At 43.8% G+C, this 25749-nt stretch overlaps 1 protein-coding gene across 11 annotated transcripts; it reads left to right on the top strand.

Annotated features, from left to right (window-relative positions):
- Nucleotides 1-1790: 1790 nt before the first annotated feature.
- Nucleotides 1791-24707, top strand: Bnip3l (BCL2 interacting protein 3 like). 11 transcript variants are annotated; one of them, XM_087584839.1, is made up of 6 exons: nucleotides 1791-1986; nucleotides 10208-10391; nucleotides 16004-16076; nucleotides 20426-20529; nucleotides 20651-20800; nucleotides 20971-21869. In XM_087584839.1, the coding sequence occupies exons 1-6, from the start codon at nucleotides 1890-1892 to the stop codon at nucleotides 20975-20977; spliced, it is 615 nt and encodes a 204-aa protein (XP_087440965.1). In that variant the 5' UTR covers nucleotides 1791-1889; the 3' UTR covers nucleotides 20978-21869.
- The last annotated feature ends 1042 nt before the right edge of the window (nucleotides 24708-25749 follow it).

Raw genomic sequence — 25749 nt, 5'->3', positions numbered from 1 at the left:
AAATCAAACACAAGTCCTTTGCAAGAGTAACCAATGTGCTTAACTCCTAAGCCATCCCCTTCAGGCCCTTGAAAGCAGTAATAAATTCTCATGGTTTATGTATTTTTTTCTCTGGTAGATTGTGTTTTTGGGTGTCTTCTAAGGTGTTTGCCTAATTCAAAGTGACAAAGACTTATTGTTAATACTTTTCAGGTTTTACATTTAGGTCTATGACCCATTTGAGATGTTATATGTTTCCTTGGCTCAGGAGGCTGAGGAAAAATTGTCAAGAGCTAGAGACCAGACTGTACTATGTAGTGAGTTGAAGACCAGCATGGGTTACAAAGTGAGACCCTGCCTCAAAAAGGCCAGGAAATGAATAGATAATAGATATGTATTGTTGGGTCAGTTGGCTACAAAGTTGGGAAGAATCAAAGACGGAATTTACAATATGAAAAGTTAATTCCAGGAGAATTAAGGAAGAATCCACATGTACAATTAACCCTAAGAGAGAATTAGTTATACAATAAATTCATAATCTTTAAAAAATATAACGACTGGTGCAGGAGTGGTGGCTGAGCAGTTAAGAGCCTGTGCTGCTCTTGTAGAGGACCTGATTTTCAGAACCCAAGTCAGATGGCTCATAATTTCCAGGAAGTCCAGTATCAGAGCTATCTGATATTTCTGGCCTCAGAAGGCCCTTGGACACCAGCACACACATGCACAGAAATAAAAGTTAAAATTATAAATCTCAAATCATTGTGTGTGCATGTATTTATGATTTATAGGGGGCAAGTGCATGCCAAGGTGCATTTGTGGAGGTCAGAAGGCAACTTTGTTAGCTCTCGGTATACCATGAGTTCTGGGGAATGAACGAACTCAGTCTCTAGATTTACTTAACAAGCACCTTTACCGGCAGAACTATCTCACTGGCTAGTCCTAGATTTAATATTTTGGTGTGTGGGTATCTCAGACCATATTTTTTAAAAAGACAATTACATGAAAATTCAACATCTACAGATTGAAACAAAGTTAAAAGAAAAACATTCTCTGTACGAAAATCAGGTGGAGAAAACTTGACAAAGATACAATGTAGGAGTATTTAGGAATTAAGTAACAGAGTCAGCAACGTACAGGAGGTAGGGCATTAACAGAGACAGGTAACAACCAGGGTTTGGGTAAATCTGTGTGGGTTATTTTTTCCCCTTTTAATTTGTTTTTTAAGGCAAGGGCTCACAGGATAACAGGGAACTAGGGATCCTCCTGCTTCAGTCTCTGGAAGGGCTGAGATGACAGGTATGCACCACGCCCAGCCATTGATTTTTTTTTTAACAGTGATTGCGTGTTACTTTTGTAATTAAAATATTAGAAATTCCAACAATGTGATTAGCTCCAAGGTACCTCACACGGTATCCTGTGGGAGGCACAAATGGATGTTTCACCAGGGGAGGAACTGGGGTTTTCTGCTTCTTTAAAGCCTGGGGTGAGTCCTTACGTGGATGTTGCAGGCGTGGGAGGGGTTCCATTCACGCCCGGAGCTTCCGGGCTGCACACTCCTTCCCATTCTCAATCCAGTGTCAACTTCCTAGCTCAGCCCTTCCGGCTATTGCGACTGACTCGCAGGAATTCGTTCCTGGCGCCCGAGTCAGCGCGACTTCCGCACCCGCAAGTCCGGAGGAGCTGGCGAATGCCCCGCCTCAACTCGGCCTGGTCACGCCCCCTCACCCCCGCTCAGACCCTATAGTCCGGCTGCCTGTGTTGTCATCACGTGGCCCGGGAAGGTTCTGACGTCACGCTGGGAGGGAGTGCGCAGGCGCAGAAAAGGGGGCGGGGGGACTCGACTTGTTGTGTTGCTGCCCGAGAGCCGGATACTGTCGTCCTGCGGCCGTGCCGCTTCCAGCCTCCCGACCATGTCTCACTTAGTCGAGCCGCCGCCGCCCCTGCACAACAACAACAACAACTGCGAGGAAGGGGAGCAGTCCCTGCCGCCGCCCGCTGGCCTCAACAGTGAGCACGGGGCCGCCGGGCTCAGCGGAGGGATGGGGGAGGAGCCGCTGCCGCCGTGCGGTGGGGGGAAAAGGGGGGCGGGAGCAGACGGCAGCTCATTGGTTTGGGTCGAGGTTGCGGCATGTGAGTGACAGCGACGCCCTCCGGTCAGGAGCAGGCGCTCGGGGCTGGCTCTTGGCCTGCGCTCTGGGCACAGAGGTTTAGGGTCGCGGTGGGCGTCTGGAGCCGGCGGCGCACGCAGCTGTGGGCGGCAAGCTGGAGCTGGCCAGCCGAGGGGGGCATGGGACGTGCGGCGGGGACACCCGGAGATGGATGCGACTGGCCGGGCGTGGCGGGTGGACGTGCCGCCCCGCAGGTGTGCGTGCTGGGCTTGCCTCCTACCGCACTCCAGTCCAGGGGTCATCGGAGTTTCTTTCAGGGTGCTTGCTCCGCCTCTGACATTTACCTTTTTCTTTTCTTTCTTTCTTTTTCTTTTTTTTTTTTGTCTGAAAAATTCCCAAGTTCCTCATGTGAGTTTTTTGTTGCTGTTAACCTTGAACTCATATTTTACTGCTTTTTCTTTTTTTGTCTTATGTAGCCCAGGCAGGGCTTGCACTTGTGTTGCTGAGTCTGACCTGATCCTACCTGCTTTCCACTTTGCCAAGTTCTGGGGTGACAGGCGGCTAACATACTAGTGTCTTTAAACGTGCTGTTTCTTATGTTAAATGGATTGAGTGTCCAGCACATGCCCTGAGATCACATCCCTTTCGACCAAATCTGCAGTGGACTTCAGAAAATACAGTAAATAGCACAACAGACACAGGGCACAGGTATTGGCAATTGAAAGTTGATGGTAAGGATAGAGTTGCAGTCAAACAGACATCTTGTCCCCAGAGTGTCCACTGTTGTGAGATCACCCTGCCTTCTTGCCCAATCTTTCTGTTTGGATTTCATATCTTAATGAAAGAGGTAGTGGGTGGTGGTAGTCGACACAGGGCCAGATAAAGTTCTTTAAAAGCCATTTGCATGCTTAAAGGTCAGGCAGTGTCTTTCATAAGAGGGGTTGCTTCCAGGGTGGCCAAAAACGACTTAGTGAAGACCTGTTACTGAGCCTAGAGGATGGCTGCAAGAGCATTTGGTATTGTAACCGGGTGTGGTGGCTCTTGGCCGCCATTCCAGCTCTAGGGAAGTGGAGTAAGCCTGGGCCCCAGAGACAGACTGTGTCAGAAAATAACAAAACCAAAAAAATAAGTAACAATTCGGGTATTTTAAGTAACAATTTGGGTATTTTAAGACACATTGCCCCTGCCCCATATTTTGATAAGCACTATTTGATAACTTCTCTAAATGGTGGCTTTCACAAAGATTTAGTCAATTGTGTCCTTAAATTTCACTCATGTCACGTAATTCAGAATTTTAAGTTTTAGAAACGAGAGAAAGAAATAACATGTTCTGAGTCCCTCTGGTGCTTTCAGAAGCCTTCTCTTGGACTCAGCACGCTTCTGAATGTGTGTCTTCTGTCTGGTCCGTTCTGAGGTTCAGCGTCTTCGTACTACTTAGATGTCTGGTTAGTGTGGGATGTGAAGTACAAAGGGATTTTCTTTGTCCTTGGATTCTCTATTAACAACAGAACTGAAAAGGGTTAGCTCTGTGATTGTTTATCCCAAAGTCTGACAGACCTGGGAGGAGTTTGTCACTGGCCAACCAGCTTCGTTTTTTTAGTGGTTTTATAGAACCTCCATCCCATATGTGATACCAGATGTTACTTTGGGAAATCTGCTTGATAGAAAGTATTGTACTTAGGCTAAGCAAACTGCACTTTTAAAGTTACTGAAAGCTGTTGGATAATGCCAGGTTTAATTACTATCCTTGCCTCTTTGTTTGCTTTTTAAACCCTGGATTGAACAAAACAAGCCTTATTGAACCTTCCCAGTGAACTCCCCCACCCCCCTGAGCAAAACTTATTCAGACATCTAAAACTATCCTAATTGCTGATAAGTCCAAGCACTTTGCTGGCCATGGTTCCACAACTGTGGAAAACAGCAGCTGAAACTCGTACAGATTATCTCTGGCTTGGGATTTTTATCTTTAGTTCAAGGATCACAGCAGAGGGTTTGTTTGTTTTTAATGTGTATGGGTGTGCCTGCATGTATGTATGTGCACCATGTGCATACCTAGTGCCCACGGGGCCAGAAGAGGGTATCAAATTCCCTGGAACTGGAGTATAGATCCAACCCAGGTCCTCTGGAAGAGCAGATACTGCTCTTAACTCTTGAGCCATTTCTCCAGCCCCACAGCAGAGTTTTAATAGCAAATTATTGAAATTTCTTAGGGATTATTTTTAGGGGTGTGTGTGTGTACACCTGTGTTGAAGTATGTCCACTTTAGTGATGTTAGGTCCTTAAGATCTGGAACACAAACAGATATGGGTCTTAGGAATTGAACTCTGTTCTTCTGTAAGGGCAGTGCATGCTCTTAATAGCTGAGCCCATCTCTTCAGCCCAAAATATTGATATATTTGAAAGAGTCAAACCTTTCTCCGATTCTGTTGTCTAACACTGTAGAGACTGTTGGAGAGCAAATACCTAAACCTCTTGCAAAGTTAAAAGGTTTCTAGTTGTTACTTTTATAATTAAGAAAACTGTCATGTTTCTCAAGATATGAATAAGACACATAGGAGACTACAAGGACCGCATAAGGAAGATCAGAGTGGTGTCATAACTCTCATGTAACTCCTGGGAAGAGATTCAGGCTGTGGCACATGTGATGCCTTTGTCAGTCACTAGTGTACCACTGTACAGTAGAGTGCCAGACTCTTGCGTGATTATCTGGGATCCCAGCATCTAGTACCTGAAACAAGCAGACAGAAGGGCTGTCAGAACCCCTAACTCTGTGCTAGCGACTTGAAAAGTTGGGGGGAAATGAGAAAGAATGTTTCCTGTGATGTGTAAGGGGATTTAATTGTTGGCGAGAAGCTTAGTAGTAAGTGTGATGATCAGTTACTGACCAGAACCAGAAATGCCTTTCCCTAGCCATTCCAGAAGACTTCAGTTAGAAAATAAGACTCCATGTCTTTGTACAAACTTGCACAAAGAAGCAGCTTTGAACATGTAAACAGTCCCAGTCCTTTAACAATAACTACTTCAGCTCTTTCTTTCAAGCTTTCTTGTTAAGAAGAGAACTAACTGCCTTGGAAGTGGTTTCCTCTATGTACTTTTTGGATTACATGAAATCTTCACCATGTTTCCTTTCCAAGTATTTAGGGGAGTTTGTGAGGATTGGCAGAAGTGGCACATTAAGAGAACCTGAGAGTGTAAGTGAGTTAGGACCATGGCTAAGGTAATGTAGACCTCATAACAAGTAAGGTCCAGGACAGCCTAGGCATGAAGTGAAAGACAATAACAAAAGAAATAATTCCCCTCCCCTTTTTCTTTTTGGGTCATACTCAGAAGATAAACCTAATGTTTTAAAATGTTTCTATTTCTGTTATCAACACCAGATTATTTAGTTTTGTTTTCAGACAGGGTCTCATTGTGCAGCCCATAATGACCTTGATTGGACTTGTAGCAACCCTCCTGCCTCAAACACCCACTGGCCAAAGTTACAGGTGTGAGCTACCACACCTGTCTAATATGTTTCCTTGTAAGGAATGTATACCTAGCTTTCTCTATGGCACAGCATGCTTCCACAGAGAATACAGCTGGAGTCAGGAAGATGGCTCCATCATTAAAGTCATTGCAAGTGTGGGGATTTGAGTTCCCAGAATCTACCAGGCATAATGGTCTACACTTGGAATCCTGGCATTGGGAAGGCAGAGATGGATAGATCTCTGGGGCCTGTTGGCTAGCTACCCTCACCTAATTATCAGCTTCCAGGTCAAGGAGAGATCTTGTCTCAGAAAACAAGGAGGATGGCTCTTGAGGAACTACCTGAGGTTGACCTCTGGTCTCCATGATACACATGCAGTCATACAGGTGCATATGTACACATACTTAGACTGTCTCTAAAAGACAGTTGATGAGTTAAAGATAATCTAGCCTTCTAAGGCTCTGGTTAGATACTGTCAGATGACCTTTCAGAATGTTCACTTACTCCGGCGGCAGTGTAATAAAATATTGGGAATATAGTCTTCTGGGTAATTGTCATTGGATTATAGTTAAAAGTATGCTGTGTCTTTATAAAAAGTGAGATTTCAGGTAACTGGCCTCAATGGTTTAGAGTGTTGACTACTCTTTTTTTTTTTTTTTTTTTGGTTCTTTTTTTCGGAGCTGGGGACCGAACCCAGGGCCTTGCGCTTCCTAGGTAAGCGCTCTACCACTGAGCTAAATCCCCAGCCCCTAGAGTGTTGACTACTCTTAAAGAGGACTCAGGTTTGATTCCTAGCACCACATAGTGGCTCTAACTGCTAACTCCAACTAAAGGGGCCCTGACACCCTCTTCTGGCCTTCACAGGCACCAGCCATGCACATGGTACACAGACATCATGCAGGCCAAACACCCATGCACATGAAGTTGTAAAATTTTAAAAATGAGATTCGAGGTATTCAGAAGAATGCACACACTAACATTGAAAGGCTTTTCAGAGTTTAGGTAAAAATCAGTACTTAACACAGTGGTTCTCAACCTTCCGAATGCTTTGGCCCTTTAATGCAGCTCCTCAGTTGTGGAACATGAGGACGCCCAGCCATAAAATCATTTTGTTCCTGCTTCATAGCTGTAATTTTGCTACTGTCACGAATCTGATGTGCAGGATATCTGATGTGTGACTCCTAAAGGGATCATGACCTACTGGTGGAGAACCAGTGACTTAGAGGAACTTATATATAGTACAGTTCCATTTGTTTATTTTAAAAAAATAATTTTCGAACTTACAGAGTGAGTTCCAGGACAGTTGGGTACACAGAGAAATTCTATCTGGAAAAACAAAAAATAAATATAAAAAATATTTTATGTACATTGATGTTCTGCCTCTGTGTGTGTGTCTGTGTGTCAGGTCTCCTGTGACTGGGATTACAGAACAGCTTTGAGCTGCCATGTTGGTGTTGGGAATTGAACCCAAGTCCTTTGGAAGAATGGCCAGTGCTCATAACTGCTGAGCCATTACTCTGAGTCCCAAAAAAATTTTTTCATAAGAAAAAAACTACTTGTAGAAATTTCCATTTGAAACCATTTAAGTGATTTCCTCTGGATGTAGGAATAGGAGTCAGGTGTAGAGTGCCTTCCTATAATCCCAGCACTCAAGGTGTTGGAATTTGAGGTATATACTGAGTTGCATGAAACCATTTCTAGCAAATCACAATCAAAACTTGGGTTACCTAGGCCTGTTGCACTTGGGTTCAGTCCCCCAATACCACAAAGAAACAACCTTCCCTCCCAAAAACACCCCACAAAAATTGGCACTAGAAATGGGAGGAAAGAAGAATTATTAGGGTTTTGTTTTTAAGATTTAAACAAAAATTGTATGTGTGTTTTGCTTGCATTTCATGTATGTTCACAGCATGTGTGCCTGGTGTCCAAGGAGTCCAGAAAGGGGGTATGGAATTCTCTGGAACTGGAGTTACAGATGACTGTGAGCCTCCTTGTGGGTGCTGGGAATTATACCCAGGTCTTCTGCAAGAGTGGCCAGTGCTCTTAACTGCTGAGCCCTCTCTCCAGCCCTGAATCTTAGTTTTATATACAGACACCTCTGAGCTTAAGGAACATACTTTTGAAGTCCTGTGATTTTTGAAGACATACAGACTATACTTTACCATAATGACTGACCTGACCTGGATGTGGCACTTCTCTGCCCTGGTACTACAATCTTCTGTGTGCTTTATTTGTGCCATCCTAGTAACTCTGAAATAGATACAGCATTTATCCTTATTTACAGATAAGGAAACTGAGACACAGACCAAGGCACCTGTCCAAGCCCAAGTGTTGTTAGCATTAGGATGAGGTGTGTCGTCACGCTGCACTGTTAACTGTGGTGCTGGTGCATGCCTAGCAAAGACATTCTTTTTTTTTTTTTTTTTTTTTTTTTTTGCAAAGACATTCTTAACAGTGGGAAGAGGGCATTGTGCTTCAGGCTGTTGAGGTCACGGCAGGGATCACTTTTAAACTTTTCTAGGTGTGTCTTCTTCAGTTCCTAACGTTAAAAGTAGTGACTGTATATGTTTAAAGCAGAAAGTAGAGTTGGCATGGTGGGTTGGAAATCCATAAGAAAAGTGAGGAGCAGAAAGAAACCCAGGCACTGTGGCCACCGTTTTCCTTTGATCAGATTTTCCAAGCACATGTTGATTGTCTGAGTATCTATCTGAAGCCCTGGGTCCTCAGCGCTTTTGCCAGAGCAGCCCTGGGCTTTGTTGGTTTTGTTTATTTTGCACAGTGGGCTGTCTACAAGAACCAATACCATTGGTTTTAACAGATGCTTGAAATCCTAGAAGCAGTGGGAGTAGGGGGGAAATTGTTTATTCTCTCTGTCCCTCCCTCTAGAATATTTTACAGAGATCTAAATTTAGATGTGCTCTGCACGTTTGTAGCCAGCTAAAGATCTCTCTTAACGATACTGGCGTTACGTGCTCATCCTTCCGGGTTCTGTCCATGCCCATCCTCATGTAGGTGTAGAATGAGGCCAGGTGCTGTTTGCCTGTGTTGTTTGGAATTAATTGGTGACTTCAAGACTGCTGGCAAGGGGCAGAGGGAGGAGGCGCTGCCTTTGATGGAGAGACAGCTAACCCTTTAGTAACAGATACAAACTCCTTGGTATGTCAGTAAGTGTTGGCCTGCAGTTTATGTTATGTGGTTGGTTCTGGCAGCTCTGGGAAGTAGGTCCCTCTGTCACAGCTCTGTATTCTGATGACACTGAGTGAGGATAGGAGGGGTTAAAGGCTGGAGTGCCATTCCAGCCAGAAGAGCTGTTGCCTCCCTCTAGGCCTGGTGTCATTGACTCATTTGGGTGTATTTTAGGGTTTGAGGTAGTCTTTGATGATTCTGACTGATCTGCTAAGGATTTAGAGAGAGTTGGCCCTGCTGACCTGCTAGGTTACATTTTGGAGGTTGTTAGTTTGGTTTAGGGGGAAATTTTATTTGTTTTTTCATTTCCTTTTGAGTTAGAGCTTTATTCTGTAGCCTCGGCCAGCCTTGGCCTCACTCTTGATCATCATACTGCCTCAGACTCCAGAGTACACGTGTGAACATTGTACCTGGCTGCTGGTCATATTTCCTAAAGCAAAGGATTGTACTGAGGGAATGTAGAGCATGTCTTTTTTGTCAAGTTGACTAATTGGCTACTGTTGCAATTCCTATTAAAATTTTAAGAACCTTAATCATTTAACTTACTGGGCCAATAAGAACTTTCAAAACGTTCAGATTATAAAGGCCCATCCCATTTTCCTTTGGTCCCACCCCCTTCAACTATTTGTCCCAATTTTTTTTCTGCTTGTAACCCATCTACAGTGGCTTCTCCCTCCTCCGTACCCTCAGGACTTAATGAAAACTCTAGAAAGTAGAGGTCCTGGGAGAAAAAAAGGAAGGAACAACTTGACAAGGTATGTTCGGTGTAGAAGAGAAAGACTTGAAGCGAGTAGCAAAGGAGAGAGATGCACATCTGTGGAATGGAGCCAGTGCTCCCCACCCGCCAAGTTTTAATCTTACCTAGCTTCATTAAGGACCAGCTGCATTACTGCATGCTCCGGCTTTGGGAGCTATTTGGGGGCTTTGTGATTACATTCAGGTTTCCACTCCATGAGCCTTTTCAGTTTGTGTTAGTAGACAGTTGTTGTATTGTTAAGATGAACCGGGCGATGTCACTAAGTCATACGTTGACTTAATTTAGTGCACATTCCTAAAGAGCTGAGGAATTCTGTAGCGGACATGGCAAGTGCCTTTGTGTGTAAGTGAAATGTTAAAGGTAACATCCTGTCTAGTAAAGAAAGAGGCATGTAAGTTTTGAAGAATGGCCTGAGTTTTCACCAAAACCAATTTGGATACAAATTAAGCTTTAACAAAAAAGAAAAGCGACGGAGAACACATGGTCGTAGTTTCAGATTTCTACCTTCTGAGTGCTTTGGTGCATGAGTCCCTGTGGGGCATAACAGCATGGACTTCTTGACTTCCTTCATATTTATTTTCTTCAGAAGACTTTGGCTTCTGTTTGAGGCGAGTCAGAATTCTTATCTGAACCCAGCATATGGACATCTGTGGCACAGGAGGGATTTTGGCCCTGCCGTGGTTCTGACTTATTATCTGAGCCGTCCAACAGGTTCCTGGGTGGAGCTACCCATGAACAGCAGCAATGGCAACGGTAATGGAAATGGGAAGAATGGGGGCCTGGAGCACGTTCCTTCCTCGTCTTCCATCCACAATGGAGACATGGAGAAGATCCTTCTGGATGCGCAGCATGAGTCGGGACAGAGCAGCTCAAGAGGCAGTTCTCACTGTGACAGGTAAGTAAAGCTCTGGGTGCTAAGTTGGCAGTTGAGTGGCTGTCAAGTTAACTCTGTAAGGGGCAAGCTTATTGGCCTAAATATTCGTTAGTAGAATAGGCCTCCAGACTTATTGTAGCATACATGTTTAAACTAGGCAGCTAGGCCAGGCATGATTGTGCACACCGCTAATCTCAGTACTTGGAGTTAGAGGCAGTGAGTTCGAGGTCAGCTTGATCTACTACATCTTGAGTTCCAGGCCAGTCAGGGCTGTGTGGTGAGGTCTGGTCTCAAGAAAATTAAATTAATAACTGAATAGCTGCTGGATAGGCACCTGAGTTGCCCACCCCCATTGTCATTTTTATTCTCAGATTAAATTAATTTTAGATGTTTATCAGTTTGAAATTGAGTAACAGGTCAGCAAGGTGGTTAAGCACTCGATGTCAAGCTTGGTTGACTTGTGTTTCATCTTCAGTCCCACATGGTAGAAGGCGAGAACTGACTTCCTCAAGTTGTCCTCTGGCTTCCACATACACAGCCACACATGTATCTACACACACAAACTAAATGCAATTTTAAGATGAAAGTTGAATTTAGTGTCATTAATGTAATCTCAGAGTTCATCTGAGTTTATCCCATTTTCCTGTTTTTTGGGCCCATATTATGACTCACAGTAACAAATCTCTGTCCCTTTCTAGGCAGCAGAAGCAGGGAGAGCCATGTGGCCTTCTTTCACCCTTCATAGTAAAAGGTTGGCACACATGAGACACGTAATAAATGCTCAGCTACAGGTCTGCAAGTTGACGGAGGTTACAGCCGTGTCTGTGGCTCTGTGACTCTCAGTAAGCAGTGTGTTCTCAGAGGACGTGTCACTCAATTCTTACATCGCTGTGTGCTTCTTTGCCTCTGAAACCCTGAGTCCATGTATTATTTTTATGCTGAGGACTAAAAATACAGAAAGCTGTAGGAAAGGAAAACAAGTGATTAATTTTCAGTTTGAGCTTTTTTTTTTCCTTTCCCTTCCTGAGAAACTAGGTATTAAATAATACTAACAATTCTAAGCTCATATAGTTAAGTCATACCTATAGTCTCATCATTCGAGAGGCTGAGCAGACATATTTCTACAAGATGAAGGCCTGCCTGACTACATAACCATACGTAGTAATAACCATCCCCAGAAATAGGGAGAACTTGTTAGTGTAGTCCCTGGCACAATGTTAGCCTTACAGGCTTCTCAGTGCTGGTTCATTTGCAGCTGGCTGATTATTCACCATGTTGAAGATGCACATACACAAGAAGAAGATTGAGGGATGTCTAGAAAGCAGCAGGCTAGGTAGGACTAGAGGAAGAGATTGTGCATGTTTGTCTTAGCTGTTATGTGTTTCATCTATAGTACATGGTTAATTTTTGTCTGAGAAAAAGAGAAAGCAGTTAAATCATACCTGACCTTCCTGTATGCCTTATGACCCAGTTCTCTCTCCAAGGCAGCTGGAAGACAGGTTGGTTGGTTATTTGGCACAGTGAGCACCCTGCCACCCCCCATGTTGCCTCTGCCTTGTTGCTGACTCTCCTGTCACAAGCAGAAGTGAGCACGTGTTTTTTTCTGAATAGCTGCCCTTGATTCTGGAGGCTGTAGCACTAGTCTGTTTTTTCAGTAGTTTTGTTGGTTTGTTTTTGAGGCAGGGTCTCTACATAGCTCTGGCTGGCCTAGAATGAAATATATAGCCTGGCTGGCCTCAAATTCACAGAGATCTGCCTGTCTCTGCCTCCTTAGTGCTGGAAAAGGTCATGCTACCATGCCTGGCCAGAATAAAGTTTTGTATCAAGGGACTTTGTCTTAGTTAGGGTTTTACTGCTGTGAACAGACATCATGACCAAGGCAACTCTTTTTTTTTTGGTTCTTTTTTTCGGAGCTGGGGACCGAACCCAGGGCCTTGCGCTTCCTAGGCAAGCGCTCTACCACTGAGCTAAATCCCCAACCCCGAGGATCTTAAAGCTCACACCCACAGTGACACACTTCTGCCAAAAAGGCCACACCTTCTAATAGTGCCACTGTCTGGGCCAAGCATATACAAACCATCACAGATTTGCTGAAGGATTTCTAGAGCTTTCTCTTTGGGTTCCTGAAGCTTTCTGCTCTCTAGACTATTTTTGTTTATGTGCTAGCACGAGATTGATTGTTGGTACCATGAGCCTGTTCTTCACAGGGTACAAAGAAGTTGCTTGTTGGACAGCCTGTTTAGCTTATGATGGCAGTGATGTGTGAGACAGACTATGAAGTCATCTTCCCAGGGTGAGTTTAGTTCGGGTTCCTGAATGTGATGAGGAACGGCAAGGGGGCCCCCTGGCCAGCTAGTCCTGCTGAGACAGTGGGTCTAGGTCCAGTTAGAGACACCACCTTATCTTAAGATGGAGAGCAAAGAGGAAGGTAGTAAGAGTCACTTCCGACTTCTACAGAGCATACACTTGAACCTGCACCGACGTGCGCACCAAACACACAACACTGCTTTGAAGATTTGTGTCATTTGACTTGCAATTGGTTATTATTAAGCGTTTCTTGTAGGACCTACAATGTAGGTAGGTGGAAGAGTTCTTCGAATTGTTGGACATTAGTCACAGCTGATGTACATTTTCTCCTCCTTTTTCCTTTCATTTCTGTCTCCCCTTCTCTACTTTTCTCATGGTGCTGAGGACCAAACTCAATGCTCTAGAGTGCTGGGCATGAACTGCTCTGGTGAGCTGCATTCCTTATATTTTTGGTTGTGAGCCTAGCCTTTAACGGCTGAGCCATCTCTCCAGCCTGTGAGCTGCATTCCTAACCCTCTTGTGACTCTGGTTTTAGAACTGCCTTGCTGAGTTGCATAGGCTGGGTGAAAATTCCCTGACCCAGAGTCTCAAATAGCTGGAATTTCAGGCCTCCACCACTAGGCCTAGCCTGTTTTACAGATGTTTTGTTTAAAAGCTATTGCATGCCAGATGTGGTAGTACACATCTTTAATCCCACCATTCCAGAGACAGGTAGGTAGATCTCTTAGTCCTAGGACAGCCACTGTAGTGGTGGTTATAAAATGTCCCAGCATTCCTTGCTTTGTGCTCTTTTCCTGCCGTCTCAAGGCAATGTCCAAAAGCCTAGTGAAGGCTCATCCTTAGAGCTCTTCCTTTGGCTGTCAGTGCAGGAGAAGCATATTACAGTGGCTTAACAGGCTCCCCAGGTGAACCTGAGAGGCGCTGGGCTCCAGGTTGATGGCATTCTGAATCCTCTGGTGTAACTAGCTTGCCAGTGAAGAAGGGAGTATTTCTCTAGCAAAGATTGGTGTCAACAGTACAACATTTCTATGGACTTATGGGAAAGTCCTTCTAAGTAGCAGGTCACTTCGACTGTTGGGTCTGGTCATAGTTGTATGAGGTTGGCCATACACTTTGATGTCATGGTGTTATCATCACAAAGACAATAAATGTATATGATGCTTGTTTATCTTTTCTATTTCTATTTATGACTTCTTTAAAATTTAACTGATCATATATACTTGCCATATTTGTGCACATATGTGTCCTAGTGTGTTATGTGTAGGTGAGGGGCATTTTGGATTTGGTTCTCCCTGTACCTTAAGTAAGTTCCAGGAATCAAGCTCAGGTTCCCAGGCAAGCATCTCCACCCACTGAGCCATCTCACCTACCCATACAGACTCTTGATGAAAAATACCTATTTCCTATAATTAAATTTTTACTTGGCTTTGGGTTTTTTGTTTGTTTTATGTTTGTTTGAGATGGGTCCTGGAACACCTGTGTAGACCATGTTGGCCTTAATGGCACAGAGTTCTACCTGCCTCAAGTACTGGGATTAAAGGTGTGTTACCATGCCACCTCTATAACCAGAAATACTATGGAGAGCAGTTGTTGACAATTTCACTCTTTCAGTTTTGACCTAAAGGACATCTGTCTTCTCACCCACTTTTGCATTCAATCTCTGGTGGTATCACATACTGTTTTAAGGTTTCTGTGCTATGAGGCACGTGGCCAAAAGAAACTTGAGGAAAGGGTTTGTTTAATCTTAACAGTTTATAGTCCTTCATCCAAGGAAGGCAGGGCAGGAACTCAAGGCATGGACCAAAGCAGAGGCCACGAGATGCTGCCTCCAGGCTTCTTCAGCCTGCTTTCTTACAGCACCCAGGACCAGTTGACCAGGGGTAGCACTGCTTACAGTGAGTTGGACCCACATCAATCACTAATCAAGAAAATTCACTACAGGCTTGTCCACAGGCCAGTCTGATGGGGGGTTTTCCTCAATTGAGATTCCCTTTTAGAAAATGACTCTAGCTGTGTCAAGTTGACATAAAACGGACCAACACATGTATTGTGTAGCCTTTAAAAGCTGTAGTGTATACTCACAAGAGGTTGGCAGCGAAAGGACATGCCCTGACAGAATCATAAGAGCAGTTTCTGCCTCACAGAAACCTCTAAAGAGACTGAGAAAGGCTGAGGAGTTGCTCAAAAGTGTTGAGCAGGAGTGTTGTGAGGTAATTCCATCAGGGAACACACACAAACACTCTTAATGCCACACAGAAAGTGTATTGCTGGCTGGTGGCTGTGCAGAGAGCTAGCCTTGATCATGCAGCCCCTGAGCATCATTAATTCTTTGTCTTTTATGCACAAAACCCACATCCTGGTTGTCACACTTCAGTTATCAAAGCAGTGAAACTACAGAAGCCAAAAAAGCAGAGTTAATACATCCAGGGACTTTTCTTGGATCCTGGGATTATGAATGAGGTTTTCATAGATTAGGTCTTTGTTTCTATTTTGGCAGGTGTTGGGGACTCTACGCCGGGTTTTAAACTCAGAATGGTGCTTCTGGCATGGCATCCAGTTGTGCTAAGGTCTGGGGGCTTGTACAAAAGAACTCAGGCTGTTTGGATTGGACAGTGGTACAAGAAAGTGTGATGCATCTACATCATCGGGCCGCCTGTGTTCTCTGGCGTTATCCCTGTGAAGGCATTCGTTACCGCTGACAGTCCGAGCATTTTGCATGATTGCTCCATTACATTCACCACTTTGTCTCACATACAATTTGCTTACTTGGTGTTTGATAGACTTTCAGATTTGCTCCTGTTTCCAAGCTAGCTTGCTGTAGCTTTCAGTTTTCTGTTTTCCAATAAAGTCTTAAGATATGACACCAAGAACTAAAACTACTGGGAAGGCTAGCTGGATGGCTCAGGTAGTAAAGGGGATTGCTGCCAAGCCTAATGACTTTTTGAGTTCTATTTCCAGAGCCCACATGGTGGCAGGGGACAATCGACTCCCAATTGTCCTCTGACCTTCACATGTGTGCCAGGAACTTATGTGCAGCCACACATAAAGACATCCATGTCCAGAAACATAACTAAACTGTAAAAAAAGAAAAAGAAAAACTGGGCTGGAGAGATGGCTCAGCGGTTAAGAGCACCCGACTACTCTTCCAGAGGTCCTGAGTTCAATTCCCAGCAACCACATGGTGGCTCACAACCATCTGTAAAGAGATCCGATGCCCTCTTCTGGTGTGTCTGAAGACAGCTACGGTGTACTTATATAGAATAAATAAATAAATCTTTAAAAAAAAAAAAGAAAAGAAAAACTAATGACTAAGTTTTCTCTCTTAGCCCTTCACCACAAGAAGACGGGCAAATAATGTTTGATGTTGAGATGCACACCAGCAGGGACCACAGCTCTCAGGTAGGTGTGTGTTTTACTTTGATTTGGAAAATACATAAGAGTCTCTCAAGTTTGTTGGCTGAAAACTGGGGCTGGGCTCCAAACCTGATTGCATTCTGAAGCGTCAGGACTTAGTAGTTTGCCATTGGTGTGTTTAACTGCAGAGTGCAGAGCTCGGAGCTCATGGAGCTCTCTTTGACTGTTGGGCTGCTCACAGTTGTACAAGGCTGGCCCTTGATGTTCTGCATTCTTACCAGCAAGCATAAAGATAGTCAGTGGAACTTAGGCATTCTTTGTTCCTTGTCATTTTCTCTTGTGGTTAGGTGTTGAGAGGTACTGGTGGCTATCTGAATGAGGCCTGCCGATGCCTTGTTTGCGTTGTCCTCTCACTCTGCGGGCATAGGCACCTGTGCTGGAGCAGTGCCTGGTACTGGTTCTAGTCTTCTGTCAGACTGCACAGCTTCCCCACACCTCATTGCTCTCCCTTTTGCTATTTTTCTGATGCTGGAAAAATCCCTGTGCTCAACACTGGCTTATGTAAGCCCACTTCAGCTGCTCACATGCTAAAACCTGGATTACCAGTTTACTCTGTGATGCACTTTATTGTATAAAGAAGATTGGTAGTGATTGCTGAAATGTTTAAATCTCTGGCTAGTATGTGAGTTTGGCCACAGGCAGGATGGTATAACTGATGTGGAAAAGGCACATGAAATTCATGACAAAAGGCATCCCCAGGACAGAAGAGAGCAGGGAGCTGATGTTCTGCTGTATATGTTCTTCAGTCTATTTACTTTTGTTTATACATATTCCAAAGAGTATCTCCAAGTGTTCAGTTGGGAAGCTCCATAAACATACTCTGGAGTCAAACCATCAGCAGTCCTGTAGTCCCTGCCCCTTGAGCCATGTCAGGTCATCAGAGCCTAAAGTAAGGACACCAGTGTCAGGCACATTCGGTCACTGAATTTAACTGAGATTTTAGGGCTGAATTCAGCCATCAAAAAATTAAAAAGAAATTGTGAAATTCAGGAGAGCTTATGAGATTCTGACAGATTGCCAGTGTGATTGACCTTAAGCATGGGACCAGCCATGCTAGGCTGGCAGGCAGGGATAGCATTGGTTTTGGCACACCTAGCCTAATGCCTATAAAAACAGTGTGGGGTAAGAATTTTAAAATGAAGATGATGTATTGGTAGATGCTTTATATTGCCTTTTTGCCTTTTGGGTTCTCTTTTTTTTCTTTTTTTCGGAGCTGGGGACCGAACCCAGGGCCTTGCGTTTGCTAGGCAAGCGCTCTACCACTGAGCTAAATCCCCAGCCCTATATTGCCTTTTTAAAGTTGAAGAAACAATTGAAAAATTAATCATTGGGGATTAGGAAAGTGATATTTCATGAGTTAGAAAGTTTGGTGTTGGAAAGTTAAGAGCAGTTGACTGAGGCTGCCTCTTCTCTTTATGCGCACCCGTGAGGAATAGGTGAGGTGTCAGGCTCCAGCTTTGTCCAGAGAAGTGAGGAAAAATACCAGTGCTTACCAGTCTGTACTGGGTGCTGAGTTTATGTAAACAAACCCGAAAACTTCACAGTTTAGCACTGTAGTGTTCTTGGCCTAGCTAGGGGAAATGGGGAGAGAGACACTTGGTCCTCATATGGTTATCACCTAAGATGACAATCCAAGTCAGAGTTGGAGTCAGGACTGACAGTAGATCCAAACCCATGGTCTGTCTCGTTCTTCCACTGAGACTAACCTCTGAAGGGACTTGGTCCCAGGACAGCTTGCTGGGCATACAGATAAACTGACAGGACTGCAGAACCCTGTGTGAGGATTCCTAAGCTGGCCCAGCCAGGGCAGAGTGTCTTTCTTACTGATAGGATAACAGTACTCATGAGGCTCCATTGTGCAGCAGGAAACCTGTTCACAGTATCAGGCAGATACTCTTGCTATTTGCAGTGGCTCTAGCGCAGAGTTGGGATTTGTGAGACTATGGTTTATTTGTACATGGATACAGGCATGCAGTTTACTATCCCTGCTTAGAGACTTTAAGAGAACTGGAGGTGGGCCAGAAAAGGAAGAATTAAATGAGTGTAAGATAAGGACTGACCCCCTCCCTATCTCCCTGACTGTCTGAGGTAGTTGAGATATTTGACTGGAAGCCTGTGTATGTCCAGGGAAGAGCAAAGCATGAGTCCTCCGTGGTTAGATGCAGTGCCCTTTTGCCATATTTAGTCACAGGAAGATGGGCCAAAATCTCAAAATGAACCAAGCATAGTATTAAGTCCTATATTACAGTTTCTGGACTCAGGCTAAGAATCATGAGATCTGAAGGATAGCTTAGGCTCTAAAGAATGTTTGAGGCCAGCCTGGAGTGTGGTGAGGCTGTCTCACCATCCCCTCTCCAAAACCCCAGGATAGTGCAGAAACATAATAAATATTACAGTTTAAGGTTAGAATTGTGTCTGTAGACTAAAACAACTACATGAATCCAAAGGTAACTATGCTTTACTTCTCTGGAGGAAATCTCATCATATTGGAAAATTCAGAGCACATCTCACTGTTTGTATTGTGAAAAGAATAAAATATTAACTGGTTAAAAAATACCTAAGCTAAACCAGAAAGCAGTTAGGAATTCTGGGAGGCCAAAGGAGGAACTAAGAACGAACTGCTGTATGGCTAGAGTGTCATTACTGAGGCAAAGCTCTTGCCTAACATGTGGGAGGTCCTGGGTTTAAGTCTCCAGTGTTGCTGAAACCAAATCAAAAGAACCAGGAGGACCAGCACGACAGTCTGACCGCCTGAGTTCCATCCCCACATTGAAGCAGCAGCACCCACATGGTGGAGGGAATAAATCAGCTTCTGCAGGTTGACCTGTGGCTTCTACACACCATAAATAAATAAGCAAATAAAAAATAAAAACAGAAGAATAACCTGTGGTAGGCTGAAGACTGAGAGGTGGTGTGCGTACATGCTGCTCAGGGCTTGTTACTCAGTGCATGACTACTGATTGATTTCTGCCTGAGGATGAGTTCAGGGTTACAGAGCCAGTTCATGATTCTGAGAGAAGCTCAGTGCCTGCTGGGAAAAGCTCGTCTTAAGTGCTGCATTGTGTTAGTCAGTGGGATTTGCCAACTTCAGCAGAATTCGATAAGGACTATGCTGACAGAGGGACGCAGACATCCCCTGAGCTTTTGGCTTGGATTTGGTAGTAAAGGGGTGTTCTGTGTAGAGCCAGGCTCAAGCTCCCAGACAGCTGAGTCATGAGGAGCTGGGGCTGTGGGGAAAGCATCCTGTGAGCATGGCCAGGTGGTTTCAACTGTCAGTCAAAAGCTGTGGAGTGTTCCATAGCTTTAAGACTCCGATTTGGAGCACAGCCTCACATTCCTTTGAAACTGAATAAATACAACTAATGTGTCATTTCCAGGAATTTGTCATCCCCTTGGTTTCTGTTAAGAGTTTTCCAGACATGGTAGCTCAAATTTATAATCCCAGCACTTGGGAGATCAAAGGCCAGCCTGGCCCCATAGTGGATTCCAGGTCAGCCTAGGCTACAGAATAAGGCACTGTCTCAGAGAAACAAAAACAAGAAAAAGATTGTGGAAATGTAAGGGTTTTTCTTTTTTTCTGTCCTGAAAGTTTAGATTATCACTAACAGTAAAAAGAATTTTTTCATTCATTCGTTCGTTCGTTTGTTTGTTTATTGCAATACATGTTAACCTCTGGCTCACTTAAAAATAGTTTATTTCAGAAAAACTTGACTGACATATTTTCAAAATCTTGGGAAATGTTCATATTAAAACATAATCCTTTAGAGAGTAAGAAAGGGTTTGGAGCAACTTGCCTGGGTTAGAAAACAGTGGTCTCTCCCTTTAGTTGCTTGGCCCTCAGCAAGTCGCACAAGCCTTGTCCTTATCTGATGAGTGCAGTGCAGCAGTTTCTGCTTGGAATTGACCAAGGAAAAGGTTAATGAGTGAGATCAGCTTTAGTAGATGTTGGTCTTAGGTGGCCAGCAATTTCATGATTTACCACATCCCTCTGCCCACTCTCTCACAGGTTTATTTTGTTCCCATCTCCTTTTTGGTATGTTTGTTTTAAATGCAGTTGAAAATCTGTACAGTGTAGGGAGGTACAATGTTGAGAAGGATACAGTGAAATACTGTGTGTGCATCCCCAGGTTCAGCAGCAACTCCACTGCTTCGCCACATCCCTGCAGAGGGCTTTTCCAGGGTTACAGTCTGTGCTTCGGTTTTAGGAAACAGGACATTCCCTCCATCAAAATTACCAGTGCACAACTTTGTACTTAGTTTGTTTTGGGATTAAAAAGAATTGTTCTTTTCTGTGTCTCTCTTGTTCCTTCTCACTGTTTAATTCTCCTTTTTAGTCAGAAGAAGAAGTTGTAGATGGAGAAAAAGAAGTTGAGGCTTTGAAGAAAAGTGCAGACTGGGTATCAGACTGGTCCAGTAGACCCGAAAACATCCCACCCAAGTAAGTGACTGCATGTGTCTTGTCGATGTGCTTTCTGTGCTCACATGGAGGGGCTGGCTCAGACCGGGTGTCTGTCTGTAGCACTTGTGGTCTGATTCCAGCCTCTGGACTTCCTCCCCAGAGAGTTCCATTTCAGACACCCTAAGCGTGCAGCCTCTCTAAGCATGAGGAAGAGTGGAGCCATGAAGAAAGGGGGCATTTTCTCTGCAGAGTTCCTGAAGGTCTTCATCCCATCTCTCTTCCTCTCTCACGTGTTGGCTTTGGGGCTGGGGTAAGTACCCTGATGGCGCTGTTCGTGTGACTTAATGGCAATCGAAAGAAAGGAGCCCTGATTATTTATCTTTTATGAGTTATTTAAAATTTGGCTAATTGTGAGTAATTTATAAATTATTAAATATAAATGTAGGAGTAAATGAAAAATGATCGCCCTCCCTTCCCCAGATGGTAAAACACACCATTGTGGAGGATGATTCTGGAATACACTGGTAGGCTGCTTTGGGTATCGTTTTTTGTCTTTCAGACTTTGTGGCATTTATTAAAAAGTCAACCTAGTATTTCCCTTAATTCATTAACTTGTGGCATGTCTTTTCAATTAATAGCTTTACCCCTTGATTTTGATATTTAAGAAAATATACTTCTGAAAAATTTTAGTTTGTAAGCATTAGCTTTATTAATATTAGTTTCAAGACCTACCTGCTGTGCTCTGAGCATGCCCAGTGAGTCCTTTTCTGTGTCTGATGCATGGAAAGTGGATCATTCCTGATCTGGCTGTGAGTGGCTCAGCATAGCGACGGAAGTGCCTGCTCTGGAGCATGGGCAGGTGTGCATCCGTCACTGTCTGCCCTGTAGAGGATCTTCTCCCAAAGACAGGGCCAGTATTCACAGACAGCTGAGTGAAAGGCACGTGTGGAGGAAGCAGGGTTGGGGAATGGGGCTTGGGAGGACTCTTAATACGTGCCGACTATTCAGTTCATAAGCTTGGTTTGGGGCTTGCAGTATTTCTTGCTTTCATGAATCTTTAAGCTGTTTTTGTGCTAAGTAAATTTACCACAGAAAATGTTTTAAAGGGAGGCTTAAAAACTGCTGTTACATTGTTGAGGATTGTGCTGCCTGCTTTTCTTGGCCTATTTTGCTCTTGCTGTTGAAAGGGTCATGTTCTTGCCTGGTATTAGAAAGCCATGTCAGGTCCTATCTTAAAATACTGGCTCTGGGACCTTCTCTCTAGATTCGAAATAGCAAAAGAACATTTTATCCGAAAGAAACTTGGAGGCTGGGGAGTGCTCTGCTGTGTGCTGTGAAGGGGTCTCATTTTCTTAGCTTGATTTGGACAGCATCACTCTCCTGTGTTCTCCAGTCCTGACTTAAAGAGGGAGCAGAGTGCCTAGAGCCATTTGCTCCGAGCTCTCAGTGGCCTGTGCCTCAGTTGGAGCATGCTGCTTTAACAGGTAGAGGAAGACGAAGAGTGGTCGGGGAGTCTGGGGAACGTGCACTGGGGCTTTCAGAGCTGTCCCAGCTTGTCAGCAGAGATCACCCTATGGGCCAGGCTGCTGTAATTGTGGAAATAGAAAACATGATACACTTTGCTTCCTTACAGCATCTATATCGGAAAACGACTGAGCACACCTTCTGCCAGCACCTACTGAGGGAGACGAAAAGCCCCTGGGAATCCGTGTGGCCTGTGAAGTGGTGTATTGTAGTTTGAATTTGAGACCTATTGTAAGCATGATCCCCACCTACAACCCTATTTTTACATGCCCAATTCCAAGTAACTCTCAAATCCAGTATTTTACTCAAACTCTGTTGGGGCATTTTACTAACCTTGTTCCCTTTTTGGCCTGTAAAACACTTTAGAGATTCCTAACAGAGTTTACTGTTGTTTAGAAATTTGCAAGGGCTTTTTTCAGCAACGCCACCAGCAGATTATAATCTTGTCAACAGTGCATCGTCTCCTCTTAGTACCACTAGTCACACCTGCATCATTCATGCTAGAAGCTGTGTTCTAGCCATGCAATTACATCTCTTTCTAAATGAGGTCAGGTTTGCAAATAATACTATGAAAGCTTTGTTTAGTCTTTGTTTTGTTTTCCAGGACAAAAACAAGCTTCCCTGAGCTTGAGTTTATAAAATGAAAACAAACCAAAAAAAGGAAAAAAAAAAAAAAAAAAAAAAAAAAAGAAGGCAAAACACAAGGAAAAAAAAAATCCTGGGCAATAAAAATTACTTTAAAGCAGCTCTGGAGCCCCTCTTTCCTCATCCTCCTGCCGCCCTGAATGGGTAGGAGACAGCTGTGTGAGGGACAGACAGGAGAGAGGAGAGGAGAGCATGCTCGCAGGTTTAACATCAGTATATTGCAATGCTGTCTTTTCTATGGTAGAGAATCTTTATTTGTAAGGAGTGTCTCAGGCCTAGACATACATGAAACTTACTTTTGAGATTTTCATGCGTTTGGTATTTTCATGTGTTAACTGCATGTGAATTTTTCATGACTTTCTTTGTTTTTCTAGTTTCTTTTTTTCTAAGAAGAGACTTGGAACGAGTCTGATTCATGGTGTTAATAGAGGCTTCTTGTTTTAGGAAGCTTTGCTTACACTCTGGAGCCTTTACACTCTGAAGAATAACTTCAGAGTTATTCCAAGTACTTGTGTAACTTGGAAAAGTAGACTTGGATTGTGGGAACAGTTGATAAAGTTCTGGAAAGATGCCATTCACTCTCTTTGGGTCCTTACTTCCTGTTGTTGGCTACAGTCTTCCCAAGGTCTCCTTAGTCTCTCCCAGGCCCCTGTGACTGTCTTACGTAAGTGTCTTCTCAGTTCTGTCAAATTCCTGATGCTCTATAGCACTCAGAAAATTCTTTGAATGGCAGACTTTCTTCTGTCTGTTTCTAAAATGTGAAGCTTTAGGACCAAATTGCTAGTATCAGGATTGCAGATTATCTCAAGTAGATTTTGTTAGATTTCAGAGCACAGCATCACTCTGAGGGAATCTGTGTCTTATATATAAATAATTACTGTTAATGATGTACACTTTGCTGAAGTTATAGAACCATTGTGAATTTCAAGGCTAGCAACCTACACGGTGCACCAGGTTGACTTGAATAAATTTGGCAACCAGGTTTGCCAGCATGCAGAAACTCACTCTTCTCTCACATAAAGGGTTATAAAATTGGTGTGTTATATGGAAATGGAAAGGAAGGTAGATAAGACATTTCTGTCATTTTTCAAGAACATGGCTGTTTATCTTTAAGGCAGATAATATATCCAAAATAGTTTTGTGAGTTATTTTCTTTCTGGCATTTAATGTCTACCTGATTTGAGGGCAACTTCTGCCCTTTTCCTTTCTTGCTCTTAAACCTGGTGATGCTTGATCTGCCTTCTCACCTATTACTTCAAGTGTTTATAATTGAGTTTCTTAGGAAGAAAGCAAATCTGGTGGCCTGTTGTTTTGTTGTTGTTTTTCAAATTGTCAGGACTGCTGAGGCTAACCTGCAGCACAGTTTGCAGCACTGACGTGTGAGCAGAGCAGAATCACTCTTTAATGCTCTTATAGGCGGACATCACCTCTCTAAATTCAGTAGCAGTTTCATCGGCAGTGCCATTGAACTGTGGGAACATTTATGATTTTGTCTCAACATTAAAACTAAATTTAGTTTTGCCAGTTTTTGAAAGTATCAATAAAATCATGGAATATGTCCCAGAGCAACTGTCCATCAGTGAGCATGTACGATGTCGATTTGCGGTTCCAACATACAGGATGTTCATGCTCCTACACAGATTCTTGTTGAGTGAAAACAGATTGTCCTATCACAAAGCAGGATTCAACAGAGTTGAAATTTAAGATAAGGTTTAAAAAGCTTTATTCCTGTTTACAATTTGGGATGAAAAGCAGGCTTCGTTCTAAGTTTATTGAAACCTGGCTCAGATGTTTGTAGGTCAAGAGAAAAGCGGCACAGAGACAGCACAGTGAGTCACTCAATTGCAGTAAAGAGTGAAATGGAGACAGCCCGTGAGACGAATCTCACAGTGAAGCGTTTGTTGGACCTCCTGGTATTAATGGAGCCAGAGTGACATGCATCCTTCGTCTGTCTCTTCGTCAGCACTGGCGTCATTCCTTTCAGTTTACAGAACACATGTAACTTGTAGCTATAAACATTTTGTGCCATTAAAGCTCTCACAAAACTTGCCTGTCCGAATATCGTTTTGACTTCGCTCCTGTTGCCCGAAAAACCTTTCTGTGTCTACGTGCAGCCCTTTCCACGGAGAGCTCACTCACTGGGGTCAGAGGACCTGACTGGCCCAAGTGGTGCTGCCCAGCCTTTTGTTTGGGAGTAGCAGTCAGCAAGATGGTGGTGTTCAATCATTTGGGGTTTGTAATCGCCTTGGGGGTTGGCTGGCCTGACATTAATCTTGGTTACTGTAGAACAGTACATGCAGCTCACAAGGAGAGAGAGTTTGCCTGCCCTGTAAAGTCCTGGATTTAACCCTCAGCACTCCCTCATCCCCACATAAGTAGGGACTATGATTAAAATTTAACCTGAAATGAGGTGGTGGAGTTGTATAAAATTCAGTGTACAGTGCAGTGTAGAGAATCAGACTTTGTAGGTCAGTATCCCTTCAAGTTACCTGCCCTGCATTCTAAGAGAAATCTGCTTGCTGGGGACTCCCCTAACTGAGCACTGTGGCAGATGTTAGTATCAGTGATGGGTGACTTCACAGCTAAAGGAACTGGGGCCAGACAGGGCTAATTAACCCAAAGTCAGTAGTGGCAGACAGGAAAGGACTCAGGACCACCCTTCAAAATCAGTCTCTGGGCTGGAGAGATGGCTCAGTGGTTAAGAGCACTGGCTGCTCTTCCAGAGGTCCTGAGTTAGTTCCCAGCAACCAACCATATGGTGGCTCACAACCATCTGTAATGGGGATCTGATGCCTTCTTCTGGTGTGTCTGAAGACAGCTACAGGATACTTATATAAATAAATCTTTTTTTAAAAAGTCGGTCTCCAGTGGTATACTTTGTCAGCTCAAGCTTTTCCACTTACAGCAGGGGATTAAGCTCTTACCCTATGAGCCTTGTATTCAAACTGTCAAACTCCTGTCATATCATTCAGAGTTGGAATGGCAACTCAGAGCAGAAGCAGTTTGCAGGCACCAGCCTCTTAAGAGCAAGCATCATGAATCACTCTTCCTAGAACTATTCTAGTCCTAAAGTATCATTAGTGTTTAGGA

Source organism: Rattus norvegicus, chromosome 15 (genome assembly GCF_021556685.1).
Source record: "Rattus norvegicus strain SHRSP/BbbUtx chromosome 15, alternate assembly SHRSP_T2T, whole genome shotgun sequence".
NCBI classification, from domain to species: domain Eukaryota; kingdom Metazoa; phylum Chordata; class Mammalia; order Rodentia; family Muridae; genus Rattus; species Rattus norvegicus.
The sequence above is the reverse complement of the archived record's forward strand: the minus strand, read 5'-3'. Positions and strand labels throughout refer to the sequence as shown.

What these genes read in the sequence shown, in the direction of transcription:
- Bnip3l (XM_087584834.1), top strand. Translation starts at nt 9,436, where the DNA reads ATGAAAACTCTAGAAAGTAGAGGTCCTGGGAGAAAAAAAGGAAGGAAC. An exon ending in CCCGAAAACATCCCACCCAA is followed by an intron (nt 20,530 to 20,650) that starts GTAAGTGACTGC and finishes CTTCCTCCCCAG; the next exon opens with AGAGTTCCATTTCAGACACC. An exon ending in GTGTTGGCTTTGGGGCTGGG is followed by an intron (nt 20,801 to 22,123) that starts GTAAGTACCCTG and finishes GCTTCCTTACAG; the next exon opens with CATCTATATCGGAAAACGAC.